Raw genomic sequence first — 24,832 nt, forward strand, 5'->3', positions numbered from 1 at the left:
GAGACTTTTCTAGTTTTCTGCCCCGTTTCTGTAGAGCTTGCAAATGATGATTTTGGGTATTGACTTTACAATATAACTTGTGCTTGGTTATTAATATGCTTGCTAATTGTTATATTGGACTTTTTTTAAAAAAATAATTATGTTTATTTTTTTTAACTTGCTATATAATTTAAATAACATTATAATTATATTAATTATTATTATTTATTTTTTAATTTTTTTTATTTAATTATTATTTTTTTGAAAAAAAAAAAATTTGGACCCCCCTGAGTCGAAAGTCTGGCTCCGCCCCTGCTCACAATGTTAGATTTCTTTTTATACTTTCCCATAACATTAATTTTGTCTCTTATTATCATGTGTACTGACAATCATATCAATGTTGTCTCTCACAATTTTGTCTCGTATTTATATTGAACACACGTAGAGATAAATTTCCTTGCAATTTATTAACACTCAAATTGTTAGACTCAAAAATACACCCTCTCATAAATATTGATGGAATGGGGCCACTAAAGTGATTTGCATTTAGATGAAATATGTCCAAAGATTTCCAAACTGTTATTTGAGAAAATAAGAATTTGAAGGGATGTCATGTTGCACATGGAGAATGAAAGCTCACCATTTAATTTGTTGGAAGAGAGGTAGAGGCTCCTCAAATTTGATAGATTCCCAATGGTGGATGGTATTGGACCTAAAAATTGGAGAACCCTTCATATAAATCACTTTAAAGAAAGAGATGTAAAGCACTCAGATCTTTTGACACAAATTAGCTAAGTCATACAATTCAAAAAAAAGTGTTTTCTATTTTTTTTCTTTTTTTTTAAATATCATTCGTGTTCTATTTCATATTGTGCATGCACTGGCAAAGGAATTAGACAAATCACATATCTTACTTTGGCAGATAATTTGAAATATCTTTTCAACAAATGTATCTAAAACCAACAAATTAGGAAATGGATGACAGATAATTTATGTAATGTTCCGTCCAATTTTTTTACCACTAAATTGATTTATAATTGAACGAAAGATGGCCAAAGATTTGCTAAAGTTTTCATAGCATTGTGGAATTTCTTATTCCCAAGATATACATAATCAATCTCTTTTGGAATATCGCCTCCACAATTGCCAAGTCGTAAAATAAATTGATTTGATTATTATAACACGACCACAAAAATAATAAGTATTAGAACACTATATTTAATGGTTCGTTTTTGTTAGTTCAAATACATTATTAAGTGAACATTAAATGGTAATTGTCGAATCCACTTAATTTTGACTCTGTTCAATTTAGTCTTGGCAATGAATCAATTAATTAAATGGGCCCTCTGATATTTACAAATTGGTTTTCAGTTGTTAAAATAAAATTAAAAAGTCATTTTTTTATTATCAAAGCATGCAGTTTATTGCTAAAATATTAATGTACAAGTTGATTTCCACCAAAGTTGTTGTCTGACAAGTAAATACTCTCAAGTTGTGTACATTGACCCAAACTCAACGGTATATCTCCCTCCAATTTGTTCGACCACAGGCTAAGTAGTTTGAGTCTTTGAAGGTTGTTATGCGAGCAAATGTCTTTTGGTAGACGGCCTGATAAAGTATTATGGTATAAAATACACCCTCCGTATGCAAAAATATATACCTAATTAAATAGCTTCGGCACATATTTTAAGAATTTTGTTAAGTGTATTGTGACCAAACTTTACAAACTCCAGACCATATAATCTCACAAATAAGCTTAGATAATAGCATTATACGAAAAATAATACTATAACTTAATTTAAATTACAATTTAAAATAATTCCAAGTCGAAATACTCGCTAGCTTTTTATATTTGGAGACTATAATACATCAAATCTAGATTTAGGTGCATGCCCGGTTTTATTGTTAGATTGAGCATCTGAATAAAGAATCAGTATTAATGAAGTTGAAAGTAAAATGAGAAAAGAATAATTAAATTGCTTAGCTATATATACATCACGTTACTGAGGAACTGAAAAATATCATTAGAGGCAAGAGCCGAAGTTTTGCCATTTTCACAAAAATCTACGTTTAAACTGAATGACATTATCAACCAATTTCTGGATTATCAGTAGAAATGAATAGTAAGGTATCAATCTATTTAAATTCTCAGTATAGAGATAAGAACATATATACCTCTCAGTATAAATTCCCAAAAAAATTATTATTATTTCACCTCTTTTGAAGCTGGTATGTTCGATTTTCGGTGCTATATCTTGCAATAAGTAATCGGATCTCTCAGGCTCATGTAATGAAAAAAGAATACTTAAATTTCTTAACTATAAACAAATTATTGGGGAAATATGTTCGATTTTCGGTGCTATATCTTGCAATGACATGCATCTTCTATATGGAAAATTGCTTTCAATTATTTTTCTTGGATGCAATAATTTTCAAAAATCGATTGAGGAAATATAATCATCTCTTACACAACGGGCAATAGACTTTGACTTATGCATAAGACTAAATGTGTATCACATATTATTTCCAATTCTCATGGTTAGTTATGATATACTAAACTCTTTCACTAAAGTTTTGGCTTAAAGAGTAGTGCAGACATACCATTTAAAGAGGCGCCACCAAGGCCTAGATGACGGAGACTTGTGATGTTCAAAATTTGTCTTGGAATCGGTCCACCAAGATTGTAATTGAAACTCATGTCTAATATCTCTAGATTATTAAGATTACCAATCTCTTTTGGAATACCACCTGTGAAATTGTGTCAAATCATGATAACTATTTTTGAATCGGGTGTAATAATATGTTACAAATAGTATGAACTACAAATTAAATCATAAGTATTAGAAAAATAGTTAGTGATGTGTTTTTCCTAATTATATGAAAGTGAATATATCATATGGGATAAATTGTAAACAATTCCATTTAGATCGATGCAAACTGTGTCAAGAATAGAGAGAGAGAGAAATAATAATAATAAATAAGAGCCCACCAACAGTAATGCATGAGCAATATATGTTGTGATATGGGCTAAGTTGTAAACAATTCGGTTTAGAGTCTACTAAAGTAATCATGAGCAATAGTATTAATTAAGTTAAGTGGTCTCTCTGATATTTACGAATGGGTTATAAGTTGTTAAAATAAAATTAAAAAGTCATTTATATAATCAAAGCATACGGTTAATTTATTGCTAAGGTTAATCCTTTGTTCAACTGTAAACCGAGTCAAAGCAGTAATTAAACAAATTGAAATTTTCCCTATTAAACTAAATTGTGGGTGGCCACAATGTGGTTGCATAGATTTATTGAACTGTAAAACAATGCAAAGCTTGAAAACAAAGCATGAAATTGAATGACGTTATATATCATCAATTGATTTCGAGATAATCAGTTAAATTATTAGTATAAAAGATAAGACCATACCTTTCAAATTGTTCTCGTCAAGGCGTAATTCCTTAAGCTGCGTGATGTTCCCAATTTCTCGAGGGACATTTCCACCAAAGTTGTTGAATGACAAGTCAATACTCTCAAGTTGTGTACATTGACCCAAACTCAATGGTATATCTCCCTCCAACTTGTTCGACCACAGGCTAAGTAGTTTGAGTCTTTGAAGGTTGTTATGCGAGCAAATGTCTTTTGGTAAGCAGCCTGATAAAGTATTATCGATAAAATACATCTTCCGTACGCAAAATATATATATGCCTTAATAGCTTCAGCACGAATTTTAAGAATTTTGGTAAGTTCTTGTTATGTGTATAATACTACTATAATTTAATTTAAATTACAATTTAAAATAATTCTCCGTCGAAATACTCACTAGCTTTTTATATTTGGAGACCATAATACATCAAATATAGATTTAGGTGCATGCCCGGTTTTATTGTTAGATCGAACATCTGAATAAAGAATCAATATTAATAAAGTTGAAAGTAAAATGAGAAAAGAATAATTAAATTGCTTAGCTATATATACATCACGTTATTGAGGAACCGAAAAATATCATTAGAGGCAAGAGCCGTAGTTTTGCCATTTTCTTAAAAATCTACGTTTAAACCAAATGACATTATCAACTTATTTCTGAATTATCAATAGAAATGAAATAGTAAGGTATCAAACTAGTTAAATTCCTAGTATAGACGAGCGAAGAAAGATTTCCATTTTCAAGTGGGATGCTGCCTTCAAGTCTCATGTGAAAAAGAGATTCCACTGCTCCAATTATTTTTCAAAATATTAGAGTCTGTTTTCCTTTTTCTTTTATCGGGAAAATATATTACGCAACTTTTTTAAAAATTTATTATTATTTCACCTCTTTTGAAGCTGGCATGTTCGATTTTCGGTGCTATATCTTGCAATAAGTAATCGGGTCTCTTAGGCTCATGGAATGACAAATGAATAATTAAATTTCTTAACTATAAAAAAATTAATGGCATCTTCTATATGGAAAATTGCTTTCAATTATTTTTCTTGGATGCAATAATTTTCAAAAATCGATTGAGAGGGAAATATAATCATCTCTTACACGACGGACAATAGACTTTGACTTAAGCATAAGACTAAATGTGTATCACATGTTTTTTCCAATTTTCATGGTTAGTTACGATATACCAAACTCTTTCACTAATGTTTTGGGTTAAAGAGTAGTGCAGACATACCATTTAAAGAGGCGCCATCAAGGTATAGTTGTGATGTTCAAAATTTGTCTTGGAAATGGTCCACTAAGATTGTTATGACTCATGTCTAATATCTCTAAATTATTCAGATAATCAATCTCTTTGGGAATACCATGTGAAATTGTGTTAAGTCATGATAACTCGATTTGAATCAGGTATAATGATATGTTACAAATAGTATGAACTCCAAAATCATAAATATTGGAGAAAAATAGTTAGTGGTGAGCTTTTCCTAATTATATGAAAGTGAGGATAAATATTATATAATTAATACGCCTTCTTGTGCATCGCTATACACGAACTAAAGTGATTGTTGGCCAATATTTTAATCCAAAGAAAATTTGGTGACGGTCGGCGAAGAGAAATAAACTCGAATAAATAAAATGTGAACGTCAATGGGGGAAGTTGTGGATATAAACAAAAGGTATGTTGATAATTATTGTTTACGATTATCTTAGATAAATAAAAATAACATAAGTAAGATTTTAGGATATCTCAAGACCTCATAAATACTATTACGTGAGCTAATATCCCATTACAAGGGTGGGACTAAAAAAATTCAAATAATGAAAATAAAAATATCCATACATCTTATCAATTATGAAATGTAAATTAAGATTGTCCAACTATATGAAATTAAATGAATGTATGTATGTATCTCTTGTGATATTTTGAAACTTAACGTGATCTTTCAAAACTTGTTGAACCTATAATGGTTATTAGATTCAATAAATCTATGTAGCCACATTTTGGTCACCCACAATTTAGTTGAATAGAAAAAATTTCAATTAATTTAATAGAATTTAGTAGTTTTATTGTATTATCTATATTGTAGTTATATTTTTTGCATCTTTTATTTTTAATTTATTTTTTAATAAAACTAAAAAAGTTACAAAAAATTATAAAAAACTACAATGTAGAGAATATAATAAAATAACTAGATTTTATTTTTATTTTAAAAAATAAGTTAAATAAATTAATATTTTTTATATTTAAGTTAAATTATTAGTATAAAGACAAGAGCATACCTTTCAAATTGTTCCAACTAAGGCGTAATTCCTTGAGCTGTGTGATGTTCCCAAATTCTCGAGGGACATTTCCACCAAAGTTGTTGTCTGACAAGTCAATACTCTCAAGTTGTGTACATTGACCCAAACTCAATGGTATATCTCCCTCCAATTTGTTCCCAGACAGGCTAAGTAGTTTGAGTCTTTGAAGGTTGTTATACGAGCAAATGTCTTTTGGTAGCCGGCCTGATAAAGTATTGTGGTATAAGATACACCCTCCGTACGTAAAAAAAATATATACCTAAATAGCTTCGGCACAAATTTTAAGAATTTTGTTAAGGTTTTGTTAAGTGTATTGTGACCAAATTTTACAAACTCCAGACGATATAATCTCACAAATCAGCTTAGATAATAGCATTACGGAAAATAATACTATAACTTAATTTAAATTACAATTTAAAATAATTCCACATCAAAATACTCACTAGTTTTTTATATTTGGAGACTATAATATATCAAATCTAGATTTAGGTGTATGCCCGATTTTATTGTTAGATTGAGAATCTGAATAAAGAATTAGTATTAATAAAGTTGAAAGTAAAATGAGAAAAGAATAAATAAATTGCTTAGCTATATATACATCATGTTACTGAGGAACTGCAGAATATCATTAGACGCAAGAGCCGTAGCTTTGCCATTTACCCCAAAATCTACGTTTAAACCGAATGACATTATCAACCAATTTCTGGATTATCAATAGAAATGAAATAGTAAGGCATCAAACTAGTTAAGTTCTCAGTATAGAGATAAGAACATACCTATCAAATTGTTCAAACCAAGGTCTAATACCTTAAGCAGTGTGATAATCCAAATTTGTGTATACATAAAATAGATTCTATTAACAACAAATTAAAAAATGGATAGAGGAATAGTACCATGAAAAGAGTTCCAACTCAAATCTAGATAAACGAGTGAAGAAAGATTTCCAATTTCGTGTGGAATGCTTCCTCCGAGTCCCATAGCCGAGATATCTAATTTAGTCACCCTGCTACGACGCGAATCACAAGTAACTCCTATCCACGTGCAAAACGAGGTTCCACTGGTCCAATTATTTTTCAAAATATTGGAAGGATCCAAAGTGATGTGGGATTTGAAGGCAAGAAGTATATATTCGTCACTTTTGATTTGAGTTATCTTGTGTGCAGCAGAGAGGCTAACACAAGAAAACAATATGAGAAGCAAAAGAAGGGTGGAAAATGTATCCATATTGTGAGTGCTAATTGTGTGAGAAAACAAGAAGCCTACAAATGCCATTTATATTCAAATCTAAAACACTTCTTGTGAGCCTAGAGTTTTGGAGACTGAGAATTGCAGAATGTAAATTTTCCACAGTTTTTGGAAGTCAATGCAAGTCATTATTTTGTCTAGACTTAAAATTAATTGACCTAGTCTTCTTTATGCTCTCAATATTGGAGTGTGATTTGGGGGCAAAGAAGAAAACTCATGAAATTTCATGTAACGGAAATATTAGAGTCTGTTTTCTTTTTTCTTTGCTTGAGAAAATATTACACAGCATTTAAAAAAAAATATTATTCCACCTCTTTTGAAGCTGAGATGTTTGATTTGTGGTGCAATATCTCTCTCTTGTTTGAGTTGGGGGAATTCTGATTCGTAATCGGATCTCTCACACCTATGGAATGAAAAATGAATAATTAAATTTCTTAATTATAAACAAATTATTGGGGGCCCACAATGACATTTTCTATATGGAAAATTGCTTTCAATTAGTATTTTTTTGGACGTGATAATTTTCAAAAATCGATTGAAAGGGAAATATAATTGTTACTTACAGGACGGGCACTAGACTTTGACTTAACCATAAGACTAAATATGTATCACATATATTTTTTTTTTCCAATTTTCATGGATAAATTGAATTTGCAATATTTAATTGTTCGGTATCGCGATAATCGCAGAACAATAATTGGTTAGTCAATTGTATTAAATTTTTTGGAGATTTATAATTTTCAGAAATTGATTGAAAATGATATATAATTGTTTCCATTTGAAAAAGGGATTTAAGCAAAAGACCAAATGTGCATCACATATTTTTTATCTATTCCCATCCATCCATCCGTGAGTGATAAGATTTTGAGTTGTATGGAATTGACTGTAGTCAAGCATTTTATAATTGATTAATAGTGTATAACTTTATTATTATCAAGTAAAGTCCAAGACTAATTTATAATTAATTATAATTGAGTGGTGATTTTATAATTTGATTAATAGTGTATAACTTTATTTTTCAAAATATTGTTAGGATCCGAAGTGATGTGGGATTTTAAGGCAAGAAGTATATATTCATCACTTTTGATTTGAGTTATGTTCTGTGCAGCAGAAAGGCTAACACAAGAAAACAATATGAGGGGCGAAAGCCTACCAATTGTGAGAAAACAAAAAGCCTACCAATTGACATTTATATTCAAATCTAAAATAATTGTAGCAGAGTCTATTTACAAGTCAAGTCTAAGTCAACTGGAATGCAATTTTTCCACATTTTTGTGGAAATATGAGGGAAGCTTCGTTAATCAATTTTAACTTTATTTTCTTGAGAAATACATTTCATATGAAATTCTCAAACCTTGAAATGAATTTTTTGTATTTGGATACCATAGTGCATCAAATCTAGGTATAATTTGATTATACATTATATAAAAAGTGAGTATTTTCCCTACATTTTTTCCTCCCTTTTTTCTCTTTCTTCTCCACCAATTTTTTCAATATTTTTCTCTCTATCTTCCTATTAATTTTTTCTCGTTTTTTAATTCTTTTCTAAACATCGTCAAATTTGATTCATGATAAAAGTTCAATATGCATCTTAATTAAATTACAAGTTTTTTAATATAGTATAAAAATCATCAAAAAGGAATTTAAACAAATCGGTTATGAAAAATTTTAAATTTAAAATATTTTGTTTTCCCTCTTTTCATTAAAAAAAATTCTATATACGAAAATATTTATTTATTTAAACATATCATTTAATTTCAATGTACGTACTAATTTGAATGGAAAATCAATATTATTCAAGTTGAAGATAATGTTAGCTTAATTGAAATGGGTTCAAAATTTCACACATCAAATTAAATCTCTTGAATTTTAATTTAATGGACGTTTTGATCATTATAATGGCAAAACAACTGTATATTTCCCTTATGAAAAATTGCGCCTTGTATTATTTTCTTGAATGAGATAATTCTCTGAAATTGATTGAAAGGGAAATATATATTTTTTATTACTTTTTAAAGTGTATGATTGCCTGATAGTCAATAATATTAATTGTATTAATGGTCACCACATGCCCATCTAAAAATTTCATAGGCGACCGGCACTAGAGTCGATAGACTAAATTAAATGTGGGTGAAATTCATTTATTATCGAGACAATTTCGAGAATAATTTATTAAATATATTTGATATTACTTGAGAGACTATACGAACTTTGAAGATATAAATTAGACGAACTGTTTTCCAATTTTTTTTTTATCATTTTTAATTCTTCTTTATTTTTACTTTTTCATTATTTAGAAAAAACAAATTCATTTTTTCCATCGTCACACCCCACTCTCCTAATTCTGCCTTCCAAATTAAAGTTAACATTATAACTTATATTGAACCTTCGGAACTATAATTGTATCAATCATGAAATGCATTAAAGCATCATTTCTAAAAATGTATTCGATAGTAGATGTTTCAATCAATGTGACACAACCAGAATAATTTATGTTAAGAGGCCTAGTTCAAGCAGCAAAACTGATGCACCAAAAGATTCTATCTCATCAACCGCGTGTAGATATTGAATTGTATTTGTTTGGATATTTGGTCTAGTAATACAACCAACTTAAATTCAGGAAAAAATCAGCCTTTACTACATAAATTATTACCGAATTGTAATTACAATATATCTAATTAAGCACGACAGAAGTGTCACAGAGCAAACTAAACTAATGAATTACAACAAATTAACAAATTAATTTGTTTCAGAAAGTGGTAGTATATAAGTCGACCTAATTCAAAAAGATAAAAGAGAAAGAGAGAAACAATTAAAATGAAGAAAAAGTAAGAAACAAAGATTAAAATAACTGGAGCAAGTATCAGTCTCTTCACTTTAAAGGTAATTTTCATCTCCAAAAAGAAATATGTGAAGAATATGCGTGTGAATAGTATGTGGTGTGTGACCATCTGCAAAAGTAGACGTGTGGAAATTAAGACCACATGGCCCAGCTTTTAATTTGGTGTTAAAAACAATTTCTACACTCCTATATGATATATCGACATATCATATTAAATGTTAAAATTTAATAACAATTAAAATTGGACTCTCTAGTATATATGATATATCGATATATCATATTAAATGGTGACTAGAAAGATACCCCTTGTAATTCCTCCATTCAATTTGTTCGATGACAAGTCCAATGATTCAAGCACACTTATAGCTGTAGTTTTGGGCACCATTTTTGTGCATGTATTTAGTCCATCTTCAATATCTTTGGTGAGGACTGCTTTAATTAACCAAGTTACCAAGATGTTGGGCTGTAAAGAATAATCAAATGCCATTTACTATCATAAATTATCCCTCCAATGAACTTTAGCTTGTGTGAAATATATTTAATATGTATTTTTTTTTGGCTCTGCTGTTCTAGGTAGGTGAAATACGACAGGGCCTGCCAGAATTTTCCATCCCAAAGAAATTTGAGTATGCTGAATCTTTGATTCCTACAACGATTCTCATTACTGGCGTGGCTATTTTGGTAAGAGAAGTTTTAATCATAACTCTCTCCTACTATAGTTTCTCTTATATCTTCTACTCTCTCATGTTGTTAGAAGTATGCGCTCTTTCAGAAAGGAGATATTGAATGTACAAATTTTAATTTATAGGAGTCTGTAGGAATTGCTAAAGCACTTGCAGCAAAGAATGGTTACGACTTGGATTCCAATCAAGAGGTCTGTTTTCATTGACCTTAGCCCTACTAATGAATTGCATTGTCATGTATCCATTTGTGATGTCAGTATGGAGATATGCTTACCGTTTGTCTTTTACAGTTATTTGGTCTTGGTGTGGCAAACATTGTTGGTTCTTTCTTCTCTATTTACCCTACAACTGGTAGAGTTTTCTGTTCTCTGAATCAATAATTTAATTTCTCTTATAAACAATCAAATAATACTTGTACTAGGTTAGAATAAATGTCACAATTGGTATAGGTTCCTGAAAATTCTTTTCCTCAATTATGCGCTGCAGGATCATTTTCCAGATCAGCTGTGAATCATGAAAGTGGAGCCAAAACTGGCTTATCTGGAGTAATTATGGGAATTATAATGGGATGTGCGCTTCAATTCCTGACTCCATTGTTTGAATACATACCACAGGTTGATTTGAAGAAATTGTTTCTTCTCCTTTAGTATTGTTAATTTGTTGTATGTGGGAGTGCTTACTTGTTCTTGGCAGACTATGCCTGCCCCTTCTCTTTCTATGACTCATAAAAATCTTTACTGGCATTAAGCTGTCTTGATATGACTGGGAACTTTAAACCCCCCATAAAAGGATATGTAGTTTGAAATTGAGATATCTGTGGAGATGGAGCTAACATTTGACTCTCAGCATAGTAAATTCTGTTGCTAATAATTCTGTCTTCTCCTTCATTTTGTGTTTCTTTGCAGTGTGGTCTAGCCGCCATTGTCATTTCTGCTGTTATTGGACTGGTGAGTTGTTCTTTCAAAAGTAGATGAGTCCTACATGTTTTCCTGTCTCAGAAGTATCTGGTATACTTTGCATCTCAAAAGCATGGCATTTTATCACCATTGTTATAACCAATTGTTGGGAAATTCAATCTGTTAAATAAGATGTGTGGAAGTTATTGTGAACTTCTTTCTTAAGTTTGGCACTCAATCTATAATTTTATACTTCACTGGTTTAGGTGGATTATGATGAAGCTACTTTCTTATGGAGGGTGGATAAAAGAGACTTTCTCCTCTGGACCATTACATTCATCTTTACCTTGTTCCTTGGCATAGAGATCGGCGTCCTTCTTGGTGTAAGTATAGATTATATTGATGATTTTCTATGAATAATTTGAACTGTAATCTTACTTTTTGTCCGGTTACTATTTTTGGTAATTTTTCATCTCTATTTTTTTCCTCTGTTTTCTTAATTATAGAGCAATCATCTTAAAAAGGAGACCAGATTATTGAGAACAGGTGTTCGTATACATGGTATATGAAAATAACTTTTGCATATGTTGGAATTCCTCACTGAGATATTCTAAACTTTACTTTAGGATAAAAGTGTAGGTGAAAATAAAATCTAAAACGAAAACAATTTGTAGGATGAATTAATTTTGCCAATTCCGAACTCTATAAGAATTAGTAGGATAGAGAAAAGGCAAATGGAAAGCTATTTTATCTGAGCAAATAGAAGTGTGCTTCCTGCTAGATGAACAACACATTCACTTAGACTCTTCTCATTTAAAACAATTGTTTCTATGTCAACATAAACACCATATATAAAATATTTTCCTCCTACAATGTTAGTATATAATTCAATTTTAGTTTTCAGCTACAGTTGTGGATATTGGCTTAAACCACATTATCGTAGTATCAAATTGTAAACCGTGATAAATTTATGGATTCAAATTGAAGATCTAGCAATCTTATTTATTTGAGCTAATTTTCTGGTTCAGTACCCGTCAAATCATATATACCATCTCTTCGATGTTTAAATTGGCTATACTATTTTCCTTATTCTTATGAATGCTTTCTTGTCATTTTGTAGAAAATATATAATGCTTATTGCATCTAAGTTTTTTCATAATTTGACCCAGAAATTCAGCAAAGTGGATTGCCTTTAATAGTTTCAGAGGTCGTTCTCAAGTTTTCAAACTACTGCTAACAATTTATTGAGTTCTAACAATGCATTTATCTGATCTAGAATTGCATTCTATTAGAGTCGTGTCAATCCTACTGTTTTCTTTGCTTCTCAATCTTTGATTGAGCCTATCTTAGTAGTTGCAATGTGCTATCTTTTCTCATTGCTTCCCTGTATTGGTGCTTAGGTTGGCGTTTCACTTGCATTTGTCATCCATGAATCAGCTAATCCACATATTGGTAAGTCTTGATCTAATTTAGAAGGATTTGCTTTGCCCAAACAATTAAATTATGTACCTCAATATTGTCATTTATATATATAATATGTCTCCCATTCTGTTCTTTGGCACTTTATGTTTCATCACATGATTTATTGCTTATCAATCGTCCAATGTTCCCAAAATGCTTTTAAATGAAAATATGTTTCAGGAAGCTGTGCCTAGGATATATGCCTCCTGATCACTAACTGATATATTTAAAATCCGAATTTCAAATTACATATATAATTTATACTTAGTATTTTTCTTGGTTGATTGTAATGAATGAATTGTTACTTAGGATTTTAATCTGATCATAATTGTCTAATTGGTTAGGTTATATATTTCAGATTTTTTAATTTTTGGATTTTCGGGTTTTTGAATTTTTTTCGCATCTCGCATTTTTTGGAGTTTAGCAGTTTAGCCAAACTGAGTATTCGGACTGCTCTTTCTTGTGTGACCTCATGATTTTTCGTGCGAACTTCTATTCTGCTGGCCTTAAACGATGAAATCTGAGTCATCCCCTACCTGTCTTTCTAGAACTGATATCTTATATAATCCTTTCTGCCTAAAAAGGACATGCAAATAATGTTATCCACTAAGATTTAGCTTCCCTAATTTTATATGAATTGTGTAATAAGCTGATGGATATTTGAGATGCTTGTGGAAAATATGAGATCTACAAACTTGTAAGCCATGTAAAAGTGAAAGAGGTTAACATTGATGCATACATGATCAGGCCAAAGGTTCTTTTCTAAGTTCTACTAGCTGTAAAAATAATTGGTGCAATTCATTGAGAAGCCAAACATTATTTCTTTTGCAGCCGTCTTGGGCCGTTTACCTGGCACAACTGTATATAGAAACACGCAGCAGTATCCTGAAGCTTATACATACAACGGAATTGTGATTGTTCGCGTTGATGCTCCAATCTATTTTGCCAATATAAGCTACATCAAAGACAGGTGACTCGAGAATTGTAAAAATAATGTTAGTGTTTTGTCATAACCGTGCTGCTGTCCTATTTCCCTTCTCTAGGCTCCGAGAATACGAGACTGTAGTTGATGGACCTATAAGGCGAGGCCCTGAGGTCGCAGGAATTCATTTGTCATTCTTGAGATGGCTCGTGAGTAAATCTTCAACATCTTTCTTGTTTATATTCAGACATTTACTAGCGTTAATGATTGTTTTTACCCATTTTCAAGTTGTTTTTACTTAAATCGTAAACTTTGCTCGACATGCTCAAGCTCAACGAATGCAAATCGAGTATTTGTGGTAAATGCACTAATGCTCGGCCACTACGAGTCGAATATGTAGATCACTAGTGTTTTTGTTGTAAATACATTAATACTCAACATGCTCGACTTTCGGAAGTCGAGTATTAGTGGTAAATACATTAATACTCAACATGCTCGACCATTGTGAATCGAGCAATGGAGCATTAGTGATTGAGCATTCTTATAAAATGCACTATTATTTGACGTACTCGACCTCGTCATAAGGGTAAAAAAAATTCTAAAACATGTATAATTTGTATATTTTGTAAAAGGTGGGTATTTTTTAAGTTTTGTTTTTCAGAACGAGTATATATCATTTTGCCCCCATTTACGGTTGGTCTTTTGTTTCAGCTGTCACTTACATAGACTCTAGCGCTGTTCAAGCTCTAAAAGACTTGTACCACGAATACAGATCGCGTAACATCCAGGTAAGCAACGACTTCAACTTAGAGCGTCTACTTTGCATGATTGAGTATTTTTTTCTTTAAGATTAAGATTTCTTCAATCCCACATTTTCAATGGGATTATAAATTAAGGGATTCGTCTTACTATGTTTATTTATCAAAGCTAATCATCAAAAGTAAACGCTCCCTTAGCATATATCATGATCATTGAGATGCATCCATTTATAAAATGTTTTGCCTGCATATTTCAGATAGCCGTTTCCAATCCGAATCGAGACGTTCTGCTGACTCTAACAAGAGCCGAGGTGGTCGATCTAATAGGCCGAGAATGGTTCTTCGTTCGCGTGCACGATGCAGTCCAAGTATGTCTACAGCATGTGCAAAGCTTAACCGATTCTTCCATGAGCCAATCTCCATTGCTAGAGAAGAAATCAAGCCTCTTCAATCGACTGCTGAAACAGAGATCAGAAGAAGCAGCCCTGTCTCAGTTGGAGTCGGGAAATCGGGAGATCTCCGCCTCGAGAGACGACGCCGGCCATCTGGAGCCACTGCTGTCAAAGAAGACCTGAGAACAACAGTGATGGTGGTGCCATTGTCTGGTAAGATTGTATGGCAAATGTATGTAAAATTGTGTGTCCAATTCTTTGCATATAGATATATATTGGTTTGAATGTGTTTATTTGTTTCAACCTACTCTTTGAGTTATATTGTAATATGATTCTGAAAAAAAGAAAATGTGAAGTGCATTTATTATTATATGTTTTTTATTCTATATTATATTTTCTTTTATTTTCTAGATTTTTGTGCTTTTCATCTTTTATTTTTCTAATTATAAAATATTTTTATGTATAAAATTTTATAGCTAAAAAAGTATTCTATAAATAAAAATAATCTAAATTGGTTATATGTTTTACATCAATCAAAATTGAAAATTAAGAGATATACTCGCTCCGCCTACAAAAAAAAATATTAGTTTTTTTTATATCATTTTAGAGCGTTCACAAAAATTAGTCTCTTTCCATTTTTGGAAACTTTCAATTATATGGTGGGTTTCTTTCTCCATTTAAAATACAATTAATTATCATTATTAACACTATTTTTTTTAATAGAATAATTTGGTCCTACTTTTCTGAATCAACGGTTGGATACTAATAATAATAATAATAATACTCCTTCCGTCCCAATTTTTAGTATTCATATATTCATTTTTGAATGTCCCATATTTTGGTATCCATTTCTATTTTTTGTAAAGGTAGGTGAAACTTTTACTTCACTTTAATTATTTTAACTCTCACAAAAAAAGTGGGACCCTTATTCCACTCATAATACACCCAACCACTTTACTAAAACTCATGTCACTCTCAATTGGATACTAAAAATTGGGACGGAGGGAATAATAATAATAATAATAATAATAATAATAATAATAATAATAATAATAATATCATCGAAATTAAAGAATAGCCAAAATGTGTGATTCTAAAGAGCATCCTTAAATTGTCTTGTGTATTGATCTTAAGAAAAAAGGAGTACTACCTCCGTCTCACTATTGTTGTTTCAAAACTTTTGACCACGGTAATTAAGAATAATGTATAAATTGATAAAAAATGGTAGGATCCATAACTTTTGAACAGTTAATTGTTACCTTTAATAGAAATGAGACAATAATAATGGAACAATCCAAAATGGTAAGTGAAATGAAAGAAGTACATTTATTGTGTATGTCCAAGTAAGTGCGTCAAATAAAATTCGAAAATTCGAAATTTGCCTAAAATAAAATCCGTCCGATCCAAAAATTCGAATCAAATTCTAATTTTCAATTTGTTACAATTTCAGATTAGATATTCAGATTTCAGGTATTTTTGTTCACCCCTAAATTTCGATGAACCATTTTCATCTGCTGGTTTTTTCCTGTCTAAACGAGTCTATATCATCGCCTTTCTTCCTCAAGATTTCTCTAAGAGATGTAGGAGCAGAATTTCTAGTGCACACCACTCGTTCGACAGAAATCCACAAAGAATTAAGGAGCTGTTTTAATGTCTGTGCACGCTCACCAGGTGCTCGACAGAGAACCAAGACTTCTTGATGCCGGAAATCTATTTTAGTATTGAAGATTGTCACCAAAACAATTTATGATGCTTGTATTAATGTATTTTAATTAGTAATTTGGACTTAAATTATCTTTAAATCAAAGTATGAGGCTATATAAATGACTGTATTTTCCTTTAAATTTATTGTTGTATTGAGTTAATAATACGACACGATGCTGCAAGTGGCAAAATTGAGACACCCAACGACTCTCCTTTGTAAGAGGTCTTTGGTTCAATCCCGTTTGTGATCGGTGTAGTTTTCCCACTTTTGTGTGGGTAGTGATTCCGCTTGCGTGCAGTTATCTTTTCACCTTTGTGTGATGTAATGGTCTCGTCTGCGTACAAGTTGCTTATTTGGTTATATTTAGATAATTCCTGTAATTCTAATTCAAAAAAAAAAAAAGTACCACACGTTGCTTGAAGTGCATTGAATAGTATTTATGTCCAATTAGCTCGCCTCATAAAAATTGCATTAAATTAACTAACTCAGACATGTCGCTTGACTGCATTAAATGGATTGCAACATATATCTGTAACCAACATTAATTTATTTGGCCATCTCTAATTTGGAAAATATGTCGTGCAGTAGTAAATATGGTTAATTAATCGAATATTGTTATTAATTAAGTCCACCAACCCAAGTTGAGAATATCAAATGATATGTAGTATTTTTTTTACAATATATGTATACACACTAATAGAAAAAGAGGCACTCTCCCCGGTGCAATCAGTTGCACAGTTCAACTGGTTTCTAATCTTAAAGTGTCATTTTGTATGTTGAAATAGTAGTGTCATTCAGAAACGTTCAAGTGTCATTTCCCGAATAAAGTAGTGTCATTCTGGAAATTAGTTGCACGGTGCAACTAGTTGCATATGAGTATTTGTGATAGGATGCATTGGACACAAAATGTAGATTGCCTATTTTATCCCCACTACATATTTTATTTTAAGATTATTTTTTATAAATCACATATTATTATATATTTATAAGAGTATATTAATTTATTAGATATTACACTAAATATATTTAATATATATCTAATATAATATGAGCTTAGATTAGGAGTAATCTAATTGAAAATTTGGGCTATGCTATATTATAGGATTAATACTACTATTTGTATTAATACAAGACACGTTATTTGTATTAAATATTAAATAAGTGTAGATTAGGAATACTCTAATAGAAAATTTCAACGATGCTATATTAAAGGATTAATACTAGCTATTTGTATTAATAAAAGACATGTTATTTGGATTAATGTATATTAGATCTTAGAAAGAGTAATAGAATAATGTTCAGTAAAAGAGCCAAGTAAGAGAATAGTTTCGACAAATACATACATATTAAGCTAATAATTTGTTTTCTTTCTTTTACTTCTAAATATTTAGTATTTTATTGAGTGCAATGAGACATAAGAATTTTATTAGTCTACATAGTTTATAAATCTATTGAGTATAATTTTAAAAGGGGTTTACTATACTCTATAGTTGTAGAATCAAATAGACAAAATTGTTAATTAAAAAATTAAATACAATAGATATTATATCTATATTTTAAATTTTATTAAATAAATAACATTAATTATGCGTACAACGTACGCTAGTTTCGTTAAAAAGATGGATCATATAAAAATTTCTCCTCTAGAAAGTAGAATTCAATCTAGATCATTAATTTTTATATCATCTAGATTTAACTGCTATAAAAAAGAGCTACGATTTCTAGATTATGAGAAAGGACGTGTTGGTCTAATGGTAGAGTAGTGACGTAATACTGTTGTATTGTACCTCCAAAAAAAATTACCCCCTCTGTCCCATTAAAAGTTACGGGTTACTTTATTACACGTAAAATAAGAAGAATGTGTAGGGTGGTTAATTAAAAGTAGTAGAGCCTATGTCTTTTATGGATTAAATTTTGTCATTTATAGAAACAAACCACTTATAATGGAATAACCCAAATGGAATACAAACCATTTTCAATTGGAGAAAGGAAGTAATATTATCATACTATTAATACTTGTACCCTTAACCATTAAACCCTGTTTATTTTCTTTGCAACAACAAATTTAGAAAGAAAAAGAAGAGGATAACTCAATCATTTATTTTTTAAAATGTTTGTTTAATATTTTAGCCGCACCGACGTCGTCTCCTATGTCAGGTTTTCAAGTCGTCCCCCGTCACACGATCTTTAAAATTAATTTTTCATTTCATCAAGAAAAAAAGTATAACTCAATCATTTATTTTTTACTACATTTGAACAACACACATGCATTTCACTTTACTTAATTAGCAACCAGCTCTAATCAAATACATATGATATCTCAACCAAAACACTTGCTTAAATCATTCAAGCGTTGCTCGAGAACACACAATCCTCGATCCGAACGAAGCTGAGACGCTCATCATTGATCCATCCGTATTTCTCGGTGAAAGGGTTGGCGAGGCTCGGCGGCGGGTATCGATGGATGCAATCTTCCCACACATTCGCATCGCCCAAGTCTCTGAGGACTTCCCACAAACAGTTGTTGCACTTGAAGCCAGCTCCGAAGCTGATCATCATGATGCGATCGCCCTTCCTCAGCCGCTTCTTCGCCTCCATGTACCCGAGCACGTACCAAAGCCCGCCCGCCGAGGTGTTGCCGAAGCGGTGGAGCGCCATCCGAGCCGGCTCGAGGTCGTACTCGCTCAGCCCGAGGCTCTTCCCGACCCCGTCGATCACAGCCCTGTTTTTTTAAAGAAGACTAAATTAGGGTGTCGTGTTGTTAGGGGCGGACGCAGAAAATAAGAGCTACTTCCTCTGTCCCGATGAAGTTGAGTCGTATTCATTTCGAGACGTCCCAACAAAGTTGAGTCGTTTCCCTTTTTGGAATAAATTAAAGCTATTTTTTCATTCACTTGTACTTTTTTATTTCACTTGTTCACTAAACACTAACTTTTTAAATCTCGTGTCCAAAAGAAATGCCTCATCTTCACTGAGACGGAGAGGATATATTTTTAAGATTTTGAGTTCGAGATTTTTAGAAGATAATTTTTTTATAATTCGATTTTGATGCTTTCGTTTAGAAGACAATTTTAGATGAAAATTTGCACAAAAAACCAATAATCCAACGATTTTATAATAATTAAAAAAAATAAATTGCTTGGCGGGGGCTGAATAGATTATTGAGTCTCGCTATTATTTATTACTCCCTCTGTCCTATTCTAATATACTAATTTTTCTTTTTGAGACTTCCCAATAGAATGAGCTCGATTTTCATTTTGAGTAAAAAATAAATGTGTTATAATAATAATAATATAAATAGTTCAAGATATAATTGATTGTGCGAAAATAGTTTGGAGTTTAAAGTGATATTTACCCAAAAAATTATGTATATAATTCCACCTACCTGCCCCCAGGGTGTATGCAGAAATGACCAACGCCGGACTTGAGATTGAGGCCGCCGCCGGCGAGGGCTTCCATGATCTTGTTCTTCCTCTTACCCCACCGGAGATAGACAAAAATGAATCTGATAATCTCCCACGGCGGCAAGATCTTCGGTAGCAGAACTCTGAGATTAATCACAAACACCTGCGCCGCTGCTTTGGTGAGCTTCTTCGTGAGCCGAAAGCCGGCGTAGCCTTGATCATCTTCATAAATCAAGTTTATTATTTTTCCAACACTCCCCCTTAAACTTGATTTGTCATTCCCAGCAAACTTCTGAACTTGATAAAATGTTCATGCTTGAGTGGCTTTGTGAAGATGTCTGCAACTTGATCTTGTGATTTCACATATTCCACTTGAACTTCATTCTTTGCAATGCATTCTCTGATGTAGTGGAAGCGGGTGTCAATATGCTTACTTCGATTATGAAACACCGGATTCTTTGAGAGCGCGATTGCTGACTTATTATCCACGCAAATAGTTGTTGGCTCCTTTTGTGGCCACCCAAGCTCTTCCAGTAAACTTCGTAGCCAAACTGCATGGCAAACACTGGATGTGGCAGCCACATATTCAGCTTCACATGTTGATAGCGTGACTATGGGTTGCTTCTTTGACATCCAGGTGAATGCAGTGTCTCCCATGAAAAATACGAATCTGCTTGTACTCTTGCGATCGTCATTGACTCCGGCCCAGTCACTATCACTATACCCGACAAGCTTATATTGATTAGTACTTGAGTAGAATATATAGGCCGTAGTTGAGTGTACCTTTGAGGTAGCGGAGAATTCTCTTTGCCGCCTTAAAATGTGTATTGGTTGGATTCTCCATATAGCGACTCACGAGTCCTGTCGCATAAAGAATGTCCGGCCTTGTGCAAGTTAAGTACCGTAAACTTTCAACCAAGCTCTTGAACAATGTCGGGTCCACCTTTTCTCCTCCATCGTTCTTGGATAATTTTATCCTGCATTCCACTGGCGTGTTGATTGCTTTGCAGCCCTCCATCTTGAACTTCTTGAGGATTTCCTTGGCGTAACCTTCTTGTGTGATGAAGATCCCATCTTCGAGTTGCTTGACTTCCACGCCGAGGTAGTATGCCATCAGCCCAATGTCTGTCATCTCGAACTCCTTTGACATGGCCTTCTTGAACTCCTCAATCATCTTTGGATTATTTCCTGTGAAAATCAAATCATCTACATACAAGCACACAATTAAGACATCTCCTCCATTGGCTTTCACGTAGAAAGCATGCTCGTGAGGGCATTTGGTGAAACCATTCTCCTCCAAGTATTTATCGATCCTGCTATTCCATGCCCTTGGTGCTTGCTTTAGTCCGTATAGGGCCTTCTTTAACTTCAAGACTTTATCTTCTTGCCCTTTCACCACATAGCCCATTGGTTGCTTGATATAAACTTCTTTGTCTATATACCCATTCAAGAAGGCTGACTTGACATCCATTTGATAAATCTTCCATCTATTTTGGGCTGCAAGAGAGAGTATTAGTCTGATAGTTTCTAAGCGAGCGACGGGAGCAAATACCTCATCATAATCAATTCTAGCTCTTTGGCTATATCCTTTTGCGACGAGCCTCGCTTTATATCTTTCCACTTCACCCTTGGAATTCTTCTTAACTTTATACACCCACTTGACTCCAATAGCCTTGTGCCCTTTCGGTAGTGTCACGAGCTCCCACGTATCATTCTTCTTTATGGCCTTGATATCTTCATCCATCGCGACTCGCCAATTTTCACTATCTGCTGCTTCTTCAAAGCTAACAGGCTCACAATCAGCAAACAGGCAAAATAAGGTAAGATCTTCTAACCTTTCAGTATCATCATATATCTCGCCCAAACTCCTTGCTCGTGGTGTAGCTCTTTCATTTAAGAAAGATGGTGGCGAGTCTTCAGTGACTGGCACTGGTGAAGCTGGTGGAGTCACTGGCTCTTGTTGGACTTCTCCAACTTGCTCTTCTGCTCTTTGTTCTTCTAACTGTGGGATGTAGGTGAAGTCACCGTTGGAGCTGAAATCCCAGACTCCTTCTTCGTCGAACTCCACGTCTCGACTTATCACTGTTTTCTTGGTATTTGGATTATATAACTTATAGCCTTTAGAGTTAGAGTCGTACCCGATAAAGATGAATGCTTCGCTTTTATCGTCGAGCTTCTTCCTTCTCTCATCTGGTACATGCACGTAGGTTTTGCTTCCAAATACCTTTAGGTGGGAAATTCCTGGCTTTCTCCCGCTCCAGGCTTCTTGTGGAGTCATTCCCCACACGCTCCTTGTCGGCGATCGGTTGGATAGGTACACCGCGCACGCCACTGCTTCTGCCCAGAACTCATTAGGCAAATTTTTCGTCTTTAGCATGCTCCTTGCCATCTCCATGATTGTTCCGTTTTTTCTTTCCGCCACTCCATTTTGTTGGGGGGATCTCGGAACTGTCAGGGGCCGCCGAATTCCATTTGCTTCGCAAAATTCTAGAAACTCCCTTGACGTGAATTATCCGCCTCGATCGGACCTCATGGCCTTGATTTGTCGTCCGCTCTCCTTCACGACGGCAGTTTTGAATTTCTTGAATGCATCAAATACTTCTGACTTCTGCTTCAAGAAATATACCCACGTTTTTCTAGAAAAATCATCAATGAAGAGCATAAAATAATTATTTTTACCGAGGGAGCTTGGATTTATCGGCCCACACACGTCAGCATGAATCAACTCCAGTGGCTTTTGAGCTCTTGAGCTTGACTCCTTTGGGAATGGCTTTCTGAACTGCTTCCAGAGTAGACAACCTTCGCAGAGTTGATCGGGATGCTTGATGGATGGTAAACCTCTCACCATCTCCTTCTTTGACAGCAACTCCAAACCGCCAAAATTTAAGTGCCCAAACCGAAGATGCCACAACCAAGACTTATCTTGGTAACACGCTTTCAGGCATTTTGCCATGTCATTTCGAATATTCAATAAGAACATTCTATTTTCAGACATTGGCACCTTGGCAATAAGATTATTTTTGCCATCTCTTATTGAAAGGTTATAATCTCTCATGTGAATATCATAACCTTTCTCTAAGAGTTGTCCCAAACTCAATATATTATTCTTCATATTGGGCACGTAATAAACGTTGGAAATAAATTCATGATTTCCATTCTTCAAGCGAATTAAAATTTTCCCTTTTCCTTTAACTGGAACTTTAGATTCATCACCAAAGGAGACATTGCCACTTACTGATTCATCGAGCTCCACGAACATGTTTCTCTTCCCGCACATGTGATTGCTAGCACCAGTGTCGAGGTACCACATGTCATCTTGTCTTCCAGCTTCTCCTTTATATGCCAGAAGCACACTACCAATATCTTGATTTGTACTTTCAGCGTAATTGGCCTTCTCTTCAATCCTTACTTTTTCACTTCTGCACTCGGAAGCATAGTGCCCAAATTTATGGCAATTATAACACTTTATTGAGGATTTATCGTACCTCGACTGCGGGTTGCTCCTCCCCCGACCACTTGTAAACTCATTTCTTTCACCACTGTTGACGAAGCCTCCTCGTCCTCGTCCACGTCCACGTCCACGGCCTCTGCCTCGATCTTGTCCTTGACCACGTCCTCTCCCGGAATGTCCATAGCCATTGCTCGGACCTTCTTCTTTCTCTTTCGGGCTTACTTGCAACTTTAAAAGTTGCTCTGAAATTTCTTGCTTCTTCTTTTGCTTCTCCTCATATGCTTGCAACGACCCCAACAAGAGATCGATTGTCATCTCCTCCAAATTTTTTATTTCTTCGATCGTCACCACAATGTGCTCAAACTTTGGGGTTAGTGAGCGCAATATTTTCTCCATAATTCTAACATCCTCCAATTTTTCACCATTTCTTTTCATTTGATTAGACACCGCCAAGACTCTTGAAAAATAATCCGAAATCGATTCGGACTCTTTCATATGTAAAGACTCAAACTCTCCTCTTAAAGTTTGAAGCCGTACCTTTTTTACTTGCTCCGCTCCTTTGCACGCGTTTTGGAGCTTCTCCCACGCTTCTTTGGCGGTGCTCGCGTTTGAGATTTTCTCGAAATCGTCATCCCCCAGCGCTTGATAAATGAGACAGAGAGCCTTCTTGTCTCTCTTTCTCGCGTCTCGCAATCTATCCTTTTGTTGTTGGGATAGTGCGGTCTCGTCCTGCGGCTCCTCGTAGCCATTCTCCACAATCTCCCAAACGTCGTGGGCTCCCAATAGCGCCTTCATCTTGATGCTCCAATTGTCGAAGTTGCTCTTGTTGAGCATGGAGACTTGAAACGATAGTAAATTCGCCATACCACAAGTAGAATCTTGTGGCTCTGATACCACTTTGTTGGAATATAAGTATATATAAATGGAGAATTTTATTTAATTGATGGGAGAAAATATGGATGGAGTGCTATCAGATTTAAGGCTAACAATCCAGGTTCAGTTCCCATCTCATTTTCCTTTATAAATTAAAGTTAAGCAAGAGTCTCATAGCTTATTAAGTAATTAAAGTTGCATTAATATTATCGCGCGCAGGAGTGTGGTTCATGCACTGTCATTTCGAGTGTCATCACAGTTGGGGAATGATGATGGCGTTCATCGTTAAGGACGGGGAAGCCCCCAATGAGAAGATGTTGCCTCCGCCCCCAGATATGCCCCGCTGTGAAGCGCCCCCTGCAGCCTCAACAATTTAGAATTAATTAATTATATCAATCCGCACGTATTGTAAAATAACTGAGTCTTACTTACACAAGGCTCACCATGATTCATAAGAAAACCAGCATGGGTTTCTTTTATTTAAACTAGTGTTATTTCTTTTAGTC

At 33.5% G+C, this 24,832-nt stretch overlaps 1 protein-coding gene and 1 pseudogene across 1 annotated transcript; one reads left to right on the forward strand and one right to left on the reverse strand.

Annotated features, from left to right (window-relative positions):
• The first annotated feature begins 10,065 nt into the window (after positions 1 to 10,065).
• Positions 10,066 to 15,279, forward strand: LOC131002553 (probable sulfate transporter 4.2; annotated as a pseudogene).
• A 3,510-nt stretch (positions 15,280 to 18,789) lies between these two features.
• On the reverse strand, positions 18,790 to 20,247 carry LOC131002528 (3-ketoacyl-CoA synthase 19-like). Its single transcript, XM_057929011.1, has 2 exons — positions 19,984 to 20,247; positions 18,790 to 19,320 (listed from the first exon to the last, which is right to left on the reverse strand). The coding sequence occupies exons 1-2, from the start codon at positions 20,055 to 20,057 to the stop codon at positions 18,945 to 18,947; spliced, it is 450 nt and encodes a 149-aa protein (XP_057784994.1). The 5' UTR covers positions 20,058 to 20,247; the 3' UTR covers positions 18,790 to 18,944.
• Between the last annotated feature and the right edge of the window lie 4,585 nt (positions 20,248 to 24,832).

The sequence above is a fragment of the Salvia miltiorrhiza genome, unplaced genomic scaffold (genome assembly GCF_028751815.1).
Source record: "Salvia miltiorrhiza cultivar Shanhuang (shh) unplaced genomic scaffold, IMPLAD_Smil_shh fragScaff_scaffold_143_1, whole genome shotgun sequence".
NCBI classification, from domain to species: Eukaryota; Viridiplantae; Streptophyta; class Magnoliopsida; order Lamiales; family Lamiaceae; genus Salvia; species Salvia miltiorrhiza.

Coding starts and splice junctions, on each gene's coding strand:
- LOC131002528 (XM_057929011.1), bottom strand. CDS start 20,057: ATGGAAGCCCTCGCCGGCGGCGGCCTCAATCTCAAGTCCGGCGTTGGT. Junction 19,321..19,983: donor TGCATACACCCTGGGGGCAG/GTAGGTGGAATT, acceptor TTAAAAAAACAG/GGCTGTGATCGACGGGGTCG.